This window comes from Rattus rattus, chromosome 4 (genome assembly GCF_011064425.1).
Source record: "Rattus rattus isolate New Zealand chromosome 4, Rrattus_CSIRO_v1, whole genome shotgun sequence".
Lineage (NCBI taxonomy): Eukaryota > Metazoa > Chordata > Mammalia > Rodentia > Muridae > Rattus > Rattus rattus.
Genome location: NC_046157.1, coordinates 3,185,160 through 3,200,370, shown reverse-complemented (window position 1 = coordinate 3,200,370; position 15,211 = coordinate 3,185,160). Strand labels below are relative to the sequence as shown.

General features: G+C 51.5%; 1 protein-coding gene across 1 annotated transcript; it reads left to right on the top strand.

Moving 5' to 3' along the window:
- Positions 1 to 1,022: 1,022 nt before the first annotated feature.
- Positions 1,023 to 4,057, top strand: Slc25a1 (solute carrier family 25 member 1). The gene is made up of 9 exons (XM_032899892.1): positions 1,023 to 1,230; positions 1,556 to 1,663; positions 1,743 to 1,842; positions 1,916 to 2,054; positions 2,495 to 2,579; positions 2,698 to 2,802; positions 2,963 to 3,078; positions 3,161 to 3,234; positions 3,340 to 4,057. Exons 1-9 carry the CDS (start codon positions 1,137 to 1,139, stop codon positions 3,452 to 3,454), a joined length of 936 nt encoding a protein of 311 aa, XP_032755783.1. The 5' UTR covers positions 1,023 to 1,136; the 3' UTR covers positions 3,455 to 4,057.
- Positions 4,058 to 15,211: the final 11,154 nt, after the last annotated feature.

Sequence of the window (15,211 nt, the reverse complement as noted above, 5' to 3'; positions counted from 1 at the left end):
TCCCCTAGTAATACTCTAGCTCCTGTCTGCGTGGAGCCTTCTCTGAGTGCTTTTGTTTATACTGGGTACTGTGTCCACACCCAACCCTCAACCCACTTAACCATTTCCGGGAGTCACAAAGGACTCCAACTGGGAGGTGCAATGTCTGGACATTGTTTTGGTTTTGCTAAAGCCCAACGATAGCCAACCCAGAGCCTGAGGATGTCACTGACCACCCAAAGCGACTGCTTTCATCAGACCGCAAGGAAGTGGACCCCTAGGCCTTCGCAAGCAAAGGTTATGGTCTGCAAAGACTCCTGGGAGCTTCACCCCAAGCCGGCTAGGGCTGCCCCCTCCAGGCGGCTTTGAGGATATGAATGGCAACAAAGACTTCTCAAGACTTTGAGCCTCCTGCCGACCATAAATATTAAAACGTGTTTATCAGAGCAAAGCAGCTTTGCCTGGTGATTGTGTGGGTAGGAGGGACAAAGGCCAACTTAATAGGCCCTTCAAAGATTCGCTAGAAACTGAGAAGAAGGGAAACCAGCATTTGTCCGGGGAACCTGCCTAGAATTCTGTTTCCGGACGTATCCGGGAAGGGCAGAGTGATCGCTGCCCGGTAGGCTGCAGAAGCTCCGTGATTACAATGTGTCCAGAAGGCTGAACTCACGTACAGAGAAGGATGTGCCCCCACCGCCTCCAGGATCTCAGAGAATTCGGTCATTCGAGGCCCACCTTAACCCCAAGGCGCGCTCCAGACGCACGTGTCTCCACTTCAAGAGTTAATAGAAACTGCACCTTGACCCACTGCTACCCGCTTTGGCAAAGAGTTGTTGCCCCGAGACCACGCCTCCGGCGGTGTTCTCCATCTCCCCGGAACCCAGCACCGGCCATTGGTTGATCTCAGCTCTCCGCCCCGACGCGTGCCTCGGTGCATCCCGCCCAAGCCTCAGTTTCCCGGCTGGCACGGGGCGTGGCGTGGGCGGGGCTCAGCTCAGGCCACGCGGGGCGGAGCCGGGGAGCTGACGTGACCACCCCGCCTCCGGGACCAGAACTGGTCGCGGTCTCTGTAGCCTCCGGCCCCGTTGCTTCCCGAGTGCCCCGCGCCGGAGGCTCGGACCCGAGGTCGACGCCGGGCGCCCCTCCTCCTGCCCGCCATGGCTGCGCCTCGCGCACCCCGCGCTCTGACGGCTGCCGCTCCCGGGTCCGGGAAAGCCAAACTGACGCACCCCGGGAAGGCGATCCTAGCAGGTGGGTCACTCGGAACCCCAACTCAGAGCCTGTCCGACCGCGCTTCCGGGTGGGCCGGGGACATCCAGGCCCCGCCCAACTTCCGGAGGGGCGGAGGTGTCTGGGGTGCGACCCGGGCCCCTAGCCCACGCGCCAGCTCTCCCCCGGAGTCTCTCGGGCTCTCCAGGAGGAGACCACGGGGTGGGGGCGTGGGCATCGTTCGGACGCCGGCAGCGAGGCGGGCAAAGTCCGGGCGGGGGAGGGGCTGCGCGGCGGCGGCGGCGGCGGCGGCGGCTGGGTCCACTAGGCAAGGGTATCCCTAGCCACGGGTGTTTGATCCCCACAGGCGGCCTGGCTGGAGGCATCGAAATCTGCATCACCTTCCCGACCGAATACGTGAAGACTCAACTACAGCTAGATGAACGCGCGAACCCACCGCGGTACCGGGGCATTGGTAAGGAGGGGGCTGCCGGGGGCGGCGAGGGCGACACTGCGGGGCGGAGGAGCTAGGGTCCTGACCGCGCCTCCCGTAGGGGACTGCGTGCGGCAAACTGTCCGCAGCCATGGCGTCCTGGGCCTGTACCGCGGCCTCAGCTCCTTGCTCTACGGCTCCATCCCCAAGGCGGCTGTCAGGTGAGACTCAGCTCTGCAGGAACGACCAGGAGGGAGTGGCCAGAGCGGCCCCCTCACATGCCTTCTTCTTTAGGTTTGGGATGTTCGAGTTCCTCAGCAACCACATGCGGGATGCCCAAGGTAGACTGGATAGCAGGAGAGGACTGTTGTGCGGTCTGGGTGCCGGCGTGGCAGAGGCAGTGGTAGTCGTGTGCCCCATGGAGACCGTGAAGGTGAGGGATTGAGTCTTTTAGGGACAGCCAGGGTGTCTTCGAGGCTCCCAGGTTTTAAGGGCCATGTCAAGGTGGGGATGGTCCCACATATACACACCAGGTTCATGGTGAATGGGAGACAGAAAGGGTCTCCCGTGGAGGCTGACCATCCACAACAAAAGCATGAGCAATGTCTTTAAAGCTACTTCTATTGATAGGAAACCTAGCATAACTATTCAAAGTCTAGGAATTAGCAAATGTGATCCTGGAGGCCCTTCAGCCAGGGGAACCCCCAGAGGTCTTGAGGCCTATGTGTAGTGGAACTTAAGAACAGCCTCAGGGAAGGTTTCATGCAGAAGAGCTGGGAATTCGTAGCTTTGGTGTGACCTCGGGGGTCCTGGATCTGCTAACTAAAGTCCAGATGTGGCCAGGAATCAGGGCCATTGCTTCCTTCCTTTTAGGTGAAATTCATCCATGACCAGACTTCCTCCAACCCAAAGTACCGAGGATTTTTCCATGGGGTTAGAGAGATTGTTCGGGAACAAGGTAAGCTTGGAGAATCAAGATCTCTGCCAAGTGGGAGAGCCTCTACTTGAGTGGCTCCCTCTTGACTACAGGAGGGGCCTGGAAGGCCCCAGCTTGACCCATATCTGCCTGCCCCAAGGGCTAAAGGGGACATACCAAGGCCTCACAGCTACTGTACTGAAGCAGGGCTCAAACCAAGCCATCCGATTCTTCGTCATGACCTCCCTACGCAACTGGTACCAAGGTAAATCTGTGGCCCAGAGACACATTCCAAACCCTGAAGGCTAGCTTGATGCTGGAAGGGGAGGCAGGCATCTGGTGCTACCCCAGATTTTTCCTAGACTTAAAAACTCCCCTCTGACTTAATCCTCCCAGTATTCTGACTGCAACTGTACTCCATCCAGGAGACAACCCCAACAAGCCTATGAACCCACTGATCACCGGGGTCTTTGGAGCTGTTGCAGGTGCAGCCAGTGTCTTTGGGAACACACCCTTGGATGTGATCAAGACCAGGATGCAGGTATGGATGGAGGCTGGGAGAGTGGGGACAGGAGCCCTAGTCAGAAGCTAGTGGCTAAGCAATGGCTTGCTGCGTCCTGCAGGGCCTGGAGGCACACAAATACCGGAACACCCTGGACTGTGGCGTGCAGATCCTGAAGAATGAGGGGCCCAAGGCGTGAGTAGGATAAAAGCAGAGCTGTCGTCCCCGTTCCAGGCCCTCTTGCCTGCCCTAGGTGGGGTCTTCCTCAGTTGCTCACCTCAGGCTCTCTGCTCTACCCAGATTCTACAAGGGCACCGTTCCCCGGCTGGGCCGAGTCTGCCTGGACGTGGCCATCGTATTCGTCATCTATGATGAAGTGATGAAGCTGCTTAATAAAGTGTGGAAGACAGACTAACCCTGGAGGGTACAGTGGGGTGTCCCAGCTCCTCCAGGCCAGACCCTCACCACCTACTCTGATGATTCCAGTGCAGTAGTGCCAAAAGGCCCCTTCCTTTGTCCCTCAAGTTCTGTGGCCTGGTGTGTCATAGTGACTGTCATGTGTTCCTTAGTTCTGTACTCCCATGTGGTCTATGTGTAACACTACTATTGTATCTGTGTCCAGCCTGGCCGTGGCTGGGTGTCTCTTTGGCCTGTGAAGACGTGCTCACTTACCCATGTGCTTGCTTGTGAGCCATGTGCCTGTTTCATGTTCTATGTCATGTGACCCTGTGCCCCACTTCCTGGGGTGCCTATGTGCCCTGGTCCATGGCCTTGGAGCCATGGTCAGGTCGCAGTCCGGTGCCTTCCACCCCCTATGGCAAGGGCGCCCTGCCCTGGCCTACCACAGCTGCCTCTGGGCTTCGGCCTGGCTTCACCGCATTCCAGGGGCTATAGGCCCCCCTGCTTCTCCCGCCATTGGCCTTAAATGGCCCTCGGGCCCTCCCTCTGCCCGGAACAGGGTGGCACCAGCCACTCTCAGGACCACCTTGCCAAGGAGAATAAACCGGATCCTGTTGCACTTTTCCTGTCCATCCCTTTGTAGTTGGTGGGGCATTGTTGACTGAGCCTCCTCAGAGACCAGCCTCCCCTCCACCTGAATTCACTGCAGTTGGATGGGCAATCGGAAAGCTCAGCAGCCCCTAGTGAGAGCTCCTTTAGGAGGCCCAGCTTGGAACCAAAAGGGATTTGTGCTGCTTCATGGCTTTATACAGCAACTGGGGTCCTGCCATCAGCTGAAGGGGTTTGTCCACAAGGCCCTCGGTGAACTGGCAGGATAGAGGGCTGGCACTGGATAGTGTTTCCAGGGTGCCTCTGCCCATCGCTGAGAAGCTCTAATTGTAGAGCTTCTTGGCCTGTCTGCTGTGGCGTAGCCAACCCACCCTGTAAAGTGCAGGGAAAGGACAGGTAGGTGCTCAGGGCTGAGGCATGGAAACACTGACTCTGTGCTCCCTTAAGGTTATGAACAGCTGAGGTGGTAGGGAGGACACAGCTATTGTGCAGGGATGGGTCCCTAAGGCCAGGGAACATCTTGGTGCCTTGCTCCCTGCCCCTGAGCATTAGCAGGTATTCTAATGGAATACCTATACCTGGAAGTCCCTTGCCAGGCACAGATAAGAGGCAATTCGAGGCTGGCAGCTATATAGCTGAAGTAAAGTCACTGGCCCTGACCCTGACCCCTTCTGCCATAACCATGGGCTAAGAGTAGGAACCCAATGGACAGGGCCAGTGTACTCCCAGCTATGCTAGGAAAGGCAGCTTCCTGCCTGGAAGCTAGGGAAGGGGGATGGGAGTGGCAAGCCCTTTGTCCAGAGCTGGGGAACACTTGACAGAATAAGCATCCCTGTAGGCCGGGGCCTTTGGGGAGCCTGGCAGATGAGGTGGAAATAGCCGTGAATTCTAGGTGGAACACATGATAGGTGAGAAGTCAGTGCAAAGTAGATAAGAGATGGATATGGTGTGGAAGCCTTCAGTAGAACTTAGGTAGACTGATCTCAGTGGTCACGGCTATCCCAGTCCTCAACAGAGAAAGGTGCCCTCACCCCCAAGCAACAGAGCCTACTTCTACCTCCACCAGTGGGTTGCCCCTGCTATATAGACCTGGCACAGGCTTCCCGTCTCTTAGGCCCAGGCCACTTTCAGACTCCTCCGCCTTGGCTGTGGTGGTAAAGTGGCACTAGCCTTGAAGTCCACACCCAAGAAGCACCTGAGAAGGATGAAAGTCCTGCTCTACTCCTCCCGCCCACATTTTCTGCATGACCTTGGGCAAGTTACCTAACCTCAATTCCCTAATCTGAGAAATAGGGTTAAAAGAATACACACCACTAGGCTGCGTATCTAAAATGACTCCTGTAGGGAGGAACTTGGCACCTGGAAACCTCACAAGGGTTGCTTTTCTTGAGTTGCAGGAAGTGGCTTGTAGTTTCCCCAGGTGCTTGATGCTACTGAGACAGGAAAAGGCTAGCAACTGCCCCAGACGAGTTCCTATATCCTCCTCTGGTCACAGTAATATCATCAGTCACTGTACTTATAGAGGCCCATACCCTTCATAGGAGGAACCCATAGCTATACCTGATGGCCCTTGACTGTCCCCAGATCTTGCTGGGGCCACTGCCTCTCTGGGTAGCAGTGGAAGCAGATTATGTGATGTGGGTCTTTGATCAAGATGCTTTGCAGAACAAATGCAACTTACAGAACTTTACCTGTTCTTAAAATCCTGGAGGCAGACAGAGTTTATCTAGGGAAGAATCCCAGAAGGTGACTAAGTTTGCAGAGGCACACAATCCTCATAGAATTGTGCCAGGAGGAACAATAGCCCCAGAGTGAGGACAGTGCTTAGACAGAGGAACAGTGCTGGACCCCAAACTGATGTCTCCTGTCCCATTCTAAATTCTGTGAAGCTTCTCTTACAGCTGTATGGGTGGCCCCTGGTATTTTCTATGTGTGCCCCTGTGAAGGTGATGAAATGGCAAATCACAATTATAATTCAAAGAAGCCACACTTTGGAAAAATGCTTGTTTCCTGAGAGAAAAAAAAAATACAAAGTAGAAAACTAAGAGATTCAAAGAGTCTGAGCCATGCCCCAGCCCAGGGACTGTCTCGTTTTAGGCAAATAAAAGAATTCTTGCTTTCACGTTGTATCCCAGAACTCAGAAAGAAAACAGTCTCGGTTTATGATTTCAACATTTTCCTTGCTGGCTTTTAATTTCCTGTTTCACAGATTCCTGGACTTATAAATTCGTAGGTATACAGCACAGAGTTAGAGTCTGAGGAACTCGTGGCCTCAAGACTGGGGACCACGAGGTCCTAGACAGGAGACAATGAATGGAGATACTGGCACTACATCTCCTAAAAGGACAGTGGAAGCAGCATTGGAGAGCATGGCCCTGTAACTTATCACATCTCTCCTGGCAATACTGAGCATTCTCCCTTCTGATCTGTTTGTGGCGATCCCTGAATCCCCAACATGGCCTTTAACACCGTTGTCACATTTGTCTTCTCAGTGGAGGCTAGCCACCTCTCCACCACATTCTATCTTCCAAGGTGACGCTTAACTTGGAAGCTACTGCCTAAGTACCCTATGCTCCAAAGGCATTATCTTAAGTGACCCCAGGAACAAACCACCCTTCGGTCCTCAGCCTTGCTGAAATGCCTACCTTATTAGCCTGACTAGCAGAGCAGCACGGCCTCCTAGCGCTCCCACGCTTCGGGGAAGTTTTCAAGCACTGACTCGTAGGGGACAGCTCAGGCTCTCTGGCCAGCCTGCACAAAGGCCCACACAGACCTACACCAGTTGGCCACGTGCCAGGACCTCTCCACCAAGACAGCACCTCAAGTGACCAGCTCCTCGGGTGTCTGGGAGATTCTCCCGGTGCTCTAAATAGGAAAAACAAAACGCCTGCTCCCATGATCCAAAAGCTGACCCGGACGGAGCAGAACACAAGAGACGGGCTGTGCCCGCCTTGACGTGCACCATGGAGAGCACAGACCGTCTAGTGTGCGAGCGAGGTTTCCGGGAGTTCACTTCTGGAAGAAACGCTACCTAGCGCTCTCCAAGGCCTTGGAAACACCGGAGTAAGGGAAACACGGCCTCCAAGACAGAAGCACTTCACCCCAAACCGGAGCAAGCCAGCTAATAAGCCAAGCGGCGCTTGTTGATGACATCACAAGGACGCGCCCGTAGCCAGGGGCCGCGCACGCGCTCTGCCGGCGGCCCTGGGTGCAGGAATTGCAATAGATCTGATTACCGTAGCCTTCAGTTTCACTCTCCGCCGCCAGTCTAATCTGGAGGCACCTCGCGGACACTCCCGGTCCTTAGATTTTCCCGCGCTCGCTTGCAAGCCCGACCACACTGGCCTGCTCAGCTGCCACAGTCTACTCTCCAGAGCCTGACGAAGCCCCTGGCAATTCCTAACCGCTCAGTTTGAGGGGACACTCCCCACCAAGTCCCAGAGTTCCGCCCCCTGTGGTTCCTTCCTTCTGGACCATGCTTTGTGGTTCTCCATATATGCCCTATGGTTTTAACTGCCCATAAGGTCCTGTGTAATCCATGTGCAGGTCAGGAACTTAATCATTTTCCTGAACTACTCTCTCATCTGTTTGTCTTCCTGTGCGTTCATATCCAAACTCACTGATGACAATGTGACTCTTCCTCAGTGTTCCCTCTACAGAGACTAGGTTGGAAACTTATTGCTCACTATTAAACGAAGGAAGAAAAACAGCATATCGTTGCCTTCCTCTGGATCTTAATGGTCCAGTGCTGATTGGGGTACAGGTTGGGGACCAAAGAGCTTCACTTATTTCTTGTGCTGGTCTCCACATCCTCCCTACCTGGCTTGCTCCAGTCCAGGCTCCTATTGCAATTGTGGGTTTATCAGAGGCACAGTGTTTGTATTTCCATGGGGAAGGAGACCAGGTGCAGGCACATCTCTGAGTACCCTGCTCTGTGTCATGTCGTAGCTGCAGAAGGAAGTTATATTTCTATGGAAGGCAGCAGTGTATACAGGCTGCATTGCTGGACCTGCTACATGCCTGGCCCCGTCTACTATGGGCCAACCTCATTGATCAGATGAGAAGAGCTGCACAATGGGAGGTATGTGCACCTTCCTGGGGAGCCCAACTAGGAAAACTGGAGCCTCATTGCGGAGTGGGTACATAAAGGGGCAAGAAATGTTCTTCCTTTTACCTGAAAAGGGCAGAGGCAGTAAGTATGTTGTATACCCTGCTGGTCCCCAGAAAGGGATGGCACTGAACAAAAGACTAGTCAGGTTTCACACTCCGCAGCTGCCCAGATCCACCCCATCTGGCACTTTGGGATCTGCCTCTGAACAACTGGGGAAACTGAGACCCGTTAGCTGGCCCCAGGTCTGTCCAGCTCAGGAATGTTCCCTGCTTGTGACAATTGAGCGGCCAAAGCAGATTAACCTGGGTGTTAATCCCCTCTAATGGTTTCAGAATCCTCGGTGCGAGGCGCTAAGCCGGCCTTTCTCCGCGGCCTGCTGAAGCCCTTCCCGAAGCTTCGCCTGCAGCCGCGCCGATGCTATCTCGGCCCCGCCTGGCAGCGAACCCGTGCTAATCCCCGGTGCTCGCTTTCTTCCCCTGCCTGCCTGAGATGGGGCCGATTGGCGTTTGATTACCGCGCTATCGAGGACCCTTTGTGCAATCGGCCCCAAATCCCCTAATTCTGTGATAAAGGAGGCATTAGCAGACGTTTGCTGTAGAAAAGGCACTGGCATGAAAGAATGCAATCAGGGGAATCCTGATGGCCTGGTCCAAACCAGCTAGCGAATGAGGACAACAAGGAGAGGGGGACGCCCGAGTCCTACGGGACAAGGGGAGGGGCAGCGAGGCCCAGGAGAAGGCATCGTGGGTCCTGGCTTCTTCAGACATCTCCAATCCATCTTCCCCAGCTCTGAATGTTTGGAGTGCAAGGGGGTCCACCCCACCTCCAGCCTCACCATTGCACTTTCAAGACCTTGGCTTTGGCTTTATTTGCCCTTGCCTGCTCAACCTCTGCCTGTCGAGAACCTGGAGCTTGTCAGTTGTAGGGTCCTCTCATCTGTCCTCTTTGGGCAGGGATGATGCTGAAAACAGTATGCTCTCTTCAGACTGGGAAAAGGAAGGGTGACAGACAGGCACTGTTGGACTTGTCCCTAGTGGAGTACTAAGAAGAGGGGTGACTGACAGTTCCAGGAAGGGGCCATTGTAAAGGCCAGCAAGGCTGTGGGATTTGGCTTCAAAGAGCTAGGTTAGACATGAGGTCTGCACGCTGGAGGCTTGGGCAGCTGAGAGTGAAGAGAAACCTGTGGGTAGGAGAGGTGGAGAGTGCTGGACTACTGGTAGTGGGGGTTCAAAGCAAGGAAGCCTCAGGATGGGACTTGTGTGGGTAGAATCACCATTCTTGAAGCATGGGGTTAGGAGAGGAAGCGGCTGGAAATGGAGTGGGAGGCTATTCCTGGGCTGGCATGTTGGCTCCGACTCTATCCCAGTCCTTGGGAGGTAGAGGCAGGAAAATCTAGAAGGTTAGTAAGCTACATGGTGAATTCAAGACCCACTTGGGCTATACAAGACCTCGTCTCAAAAAAAAAAATAAAGCTAAACAAGTAAAACAAAACAAAAAATCATTCATCAAAGAAAAGGGCAGATGGCAGAGATGGCTGAAATGGTATTGATAAGGTTAGGGCTGGAAGAGGGTTAAGCGAAGTCCTAGGGGTGAGGGGTTGGCAGCTGCAAGGATACATGAGAGTTTTCCAAGACATGTAGATGGGGTGCTCTCCACATGGGTAGACAAGTGTGTATTTACTAAGGTAAACAAGAGCTGACATGTTAATTTACTGGTGTGTAAAAAAAAAAAAAAAAAAAAAGCCAGGCCATACCAAGGAGGAGGATGTGTACTGTGGCTCTGTCCAGAGCTGACTCATCAGCCCTCCGGCTCCTGAGGGTTGCTGCTGACCTTGGGTCATTATCTGAATAAGAACCACCCAAACCCTGAACAGAACTAGCTATGACTCTACAGACCCCCCCAAAGGCTGGCTCTGATTTCAGAGTGGGTCACAGATGAAGCCCAAGGACTTCTGTCTGGAGACTGGTCCTGAGAACGCCTTCCGCTTAATTGTTGTCTCCCTCCTCTGTTCTATCAGCTAGCCCTGTTCTCCCCAGAGTGACTAATCAATTCTGTCAGTAGTCTTAGATCAAAGAAACTTCCCGAGAGAACAGGTCGTTGAACACTAAACGTGCAGAATTCCTGGGAAAGTCAGGATTTGCAGTATACCTGCATTTGTGCAGTCCTCAAAGAGGCGTATTAAAACCCTAACCCCAGAGACCGCTGAAGTTGCAGATATGGCCTTTGTAGCTGCAGTTAAGATTAGCTAGGATGAGATCTTACTGGATATGCTAAATGCTCTGTGCTCTACACCATTGCCCAATCCTTTTTCCTTTCTTTTCTTCTTAATCTTTCTCTGTATCTCTGTCTCTGTCTCTGTCTCCGTCCCCCTCCCCTGTCTTTTTGAAACAGAGTCGCCTGCCTGTGACTCATGGGTACTGGGGTAAGGAGCATCTAGCTTTTCTAGGCATGCTATGTGTCTATTCATTATCTTCCTTTTTAGCTCATCGGTGGCTTTCTCTTAAAAGTAAATCCCTCCTAGCTAGGTCTTACATTTTAAAAACAAAACGTCAACTTGAGCCAGTTGACTGTAATCTTAGCATTCGAGAACTGGAGGTAAGAGGGATCAAGTTCAAGGCCAGCCTTGGTTGTGTGGTGTGGGACCAGTTTAGGTTTCAATAGTAAGACTTGTCTCAAAACACAAACCAAGTGGGTGGCAAGGAGTGTGCTTTGATGGGATCACCAGAGCACATTAAACAGAAACAAAAGAAGTACAAACAAAAAGAGGGAGAGGGAGGAGAGAGGGAAGGAAGGGGGAGGAGATGAGGGAAGGAAGAGAAGAGGGGAGGGTGAGAAGGGAGGAGAGAGAGGAGGAGGAGAGGGAAAAGGAGAGGGGGGAGGGAAGAAGGGGGAGGAAGAAGAAAGATTTGGTTAGTTGGTTGGTTTGCTCTGGTTTTCCAAGAAAGGGTTTCTCTGTGTAGCCCTGAGTGTCCCAGAACTTGCTCTACAGACGAGCCTGGCCTTGAACTAAGAGATCCACCTGTCTCTACTTTCCAAGTGCTGGGGTTAAGTGTGCTCTACCATACCCCAGAAGGTTTATTTAGCCCACCACTTTGGATGGTCAAGTGATGGCCTCGGCTCTGGCTTAGTTCTGGTGAGGATGTCTGAATAGATAGCAGATAGCAAAAGCTGTGGACAGGAAGTCATTTTAATGAGATAAAAACCTCCCACTAGGTCCCAATGATTGAGGAGCCCACAATCTTTCAGCACCAATGTCCTGGAGAACAAATTCTCAGCACAGGGATTTGGGGGTAACTCAAAGCATATTCTAACCACCACAACATGTTCAATCAACTTTAAAGATTTGTTTATGTTATGCTAAGAGTGTGTGTCTGAGAGTATGAGTGTGCTCCATGTGTGTCCTGGTGTCCTGAAAAGAGTGTCTCATCCTCTAGGGCCGGAATCATACGCAGCCGTGAGTCACTACGTTGGCCCTCGGCTACAAACTCTGGCCCTCTGCAAGAGCAGCAAGTGTTCCTCAACACTGAGCCATCTCTGCACCTCTCAACTTTAATGCAAGCATTAATGTAGCTGAATCAGGCCTATTATTCTGCCTTTCTGTGGATTTTCCTCATTTAGGGGTTTATTTCCTTATTTCTCTCTTCCTACCTCATCTTGATTTACTTTCAGGATTAAAAAAAATATATATATATACACACACACATATATACACACATATATGTATATATATATATGTGTGTGTATATATGTGTGTGTGTGTGTGTGTGTGTGTGTGTGTGTGTGTGTGTGTGTACCAGAGTTTGCATGGCCTGTAGGCCATGTTCATGGAGTGCCAATGGTGACCAGAAAAGGGTGTCCAACCCTCTGGGATTGCACAGGTGGCTATGAGCTACCAAGTGGGTGCTGGAAACCTAGCCCAGACCCTTAGCAAGAGCAGCAAGTGGGCCACCTCTCAGCCCCTTGAGTTGTTTTAACACAGCAAACCCACTTCACTTTTCTTTCTTTCAGTTTCCTCTCTCTTCTTTTTATGGTGCTCAGGACCAAACCCAAGGCCTTGTTCATGGAAGGCAAAGACTCCACCACTGAGCTACACCACCACTGAGCTACACCCCAGCCCATTCTGCTTCCCCTTTCCTTTTGACAGTCTTGCAATGTTACCCAGGCTGGCTCTAAGCTCCTGGGCTTGAATGATCCTCCTGTCTCCGTCTCTGGAGTAGTGGGACTACTGGCATGTGTCATCTGTCCCGGCCATTTTAGTTTCTCTATTAGCTATACCACTTTTTTTTTTTAACTGGTATCTACAGGAATTACGATGTAACACCTTACCCTTTACAGTTCACTTACAGATAATAACGCTTCGGGTAAAAGGTAGTAATACTAAAGACACAACCTGTACTGCACAGCAGTGTGGGGACTGGGACCTGGGTCCTCCTGCTTGCACTCCAGCAGTAAGCTATATCACAGTCCCATTTCATTTCACTCCATTCCATTTCATTTCATTGAGACATGGTCTCACTATGTAGCCTTGGCTGGCATGGAGCTCACTATGGAAGACCATGCTTCCCTCAGATTTGGAAAGGTCTGCCTGCCTCTTCCTCTGAGTACTGGGAGCCTCAGCACCACACCCAGCTCCACCAAGGTATTTCTAGGTTTTGTTTGTTTTTGCAATTGGAATTCATTGTGGTTCAGGCTAACTTCAAACTGACTATATAACTAAGAATGACTGTGAACTCCTGACCCTCCAGCTCTGTCTCATACGTTCTGAGAGTAGGGATGTTGGCCGCCACGTCTGTACACATCAGTACAGAACTGATGGGTGTGTGTGCATGTGTGCATGTGTAATTTTTCCTTCCCTTTTTGAGACATGTTCTCAAGATCATTCTCCTACATAAATAATCTCTATAAGGTCATCTTGGGATACGTGAGAACCTGTCCCCAAACAAGCAAGCAAGCCCCCCTCCTGGTGGAATAGAAGCATATTTACAGGGTGGGGGAAACGCCACACACCCAGGAATCCATTAACAGCAAAAGAGATCCTTCCGGAGTAAAGGTGGAATAAAGGCACTCTTAGGTAAGCAAAGCCATGAGCTTCAAGAAATATCAAAAGAGGGTCTTTGTGCTAAAAGTCAACGATGCTAATGGGACTCAGTTCTTTCCAGGGGAAAGAGATGCTCAACAGATGGAGAAACGTGATCCCCCTGTCTCCAGCTCCCACATACTAGGATAACAGGGGCCCAGGAGGGTCCAACAGGCCTGCATCACAATGCCAGCGTGCATGGCACCTTTTATGGCGGGGTGACCCATGAGATAAAGTATTACAACTCTTCCTTTGCACTGCTTTCCTGTTTCCCCATCCGTTTAGTAATGGTGGCTGTGGGTTCTCCTCCAGGGTTCATGACTTCACCAGTGTTATTTGAGAGCTGTTGGTTACTACCACAGTGTGAGTGCCACGCCTGTCCCCTTAGGGACATCATGCCACGCTGGTTGCTGCTTTTGTCCACAGGCATCATAGCTGGGTAAGACTATTAATTGTTGTGCCCCTCCTCCAAGCTTGTAAGTCTCACTATGGTGTCGTGAAAGTTAGTCCTCAGGGAGGAGGCTTTCAGGACAGTTCCACTTCGCATCCTCTGGGACCTGTGTCCAGAGTACATGGTGTCATCAGCTGTAGGGACTTACCTTTAACTTCTGGCATAACCTTCTTGGATAACCCTGATCTACACCTCAAAAGATCATTCCTTATGCCTGGTGTTGGAGTTTGATTAAATAGTCTATGGCTCTGGGGGATGAGGGGAGCATTGTCAGTCCAGGTGGGAAATTTTTCATATATACGTATATGATATGTATACACAGACTTATGTGTATACACAGACATATGTATACACAGACTCATGTGTATACACAGACTTATGTGTACTACATTTCTTTTAGGTAGGTCAATAATAATATTATTCCTTTTAACTTTTTCATAATCTCTGTTTTAATCTGTCTCTCCCTAACCAAAGCATTGTTTTCCCACTCCTCCCTCGAAATCACTTATGTCCTGCTATTCCCCTCTACTGCACCCCCACCACAGTCTGGTTTTAGTTACTGGTTCTGAAGTTCCTCAGGCTATAGACTCAGCTCTGAAACTTCTAGGAAGCTACGGTGAGATTCAAGAGAACATGCAATGCTTCTCTCTCTTAGTCCCTGGGTTACCTCACTCAACAGATACGTTATCTAGTTCCATCCTGCAAATTTCATCATTTTAGTTTTCTTTATAGCTGACTAGTATTCCATGGCATTTGTGTGCCACATTTTCATTGCCCTCCATCAGCTGGAGGATATTTAGTTTGTTTCCGTTCCCCACCCACTGTGAACAGAGCAGCAGTGACCAGGGCTGAGCAGGTGTCTCTGGAGTAGTGTTCGGTGGGCATACACCAAGAAGTGGTATAGCTGGTCATAAGGCACATTTGTTTGTTTGGTTGGTTTTTCAAGAAGAGTTTCTCTGTACAGTTCTGGCTGCCCTGGAACTCACTCTGTAGACCAGGCTGGCCTCCAGTTTGGAGATCTGCCTGCCTCTGCCTCCTGATTGCTGGGATTAAAGGTGTGCACCACCATACTAAGCAGACAGATTTACTTTTAGCAGTAGAGAAGATCTCATACTCCGAACCCTGCAATCAAAGCAGAAAACCACCCTCACGATGTCTCTACAACCAGTCCTTCCTTTTATGGAGGCTCCAAACAACAACCTGGTCTTGAGGAGCCTCTCACTCAGGTGGCCTGCTGCTGTTTACAGCATATCCGATCTGTATTATTGCTTTTCAATAAAATGTCCTCACTACTTTGCAATCTGCATGTACCTTTGTTTTAGTTACTCGAATTAGATCACAAGAACCCAAATGCTCTGGCCAGACATGGACCACAAGTAACAAAAAAGAGGGCTGGAAATGCAGTTCAGTGAAGGAGCACCCGCCTCTCCTCAGTGAAGGAGCACCTGCCTCACAGTGAAGGAGCCCTGCCTCTCCTCAGTGAAGGAGCACCTGCCTCTCCTCAGTGAAGGAGCACCTGCCTCAC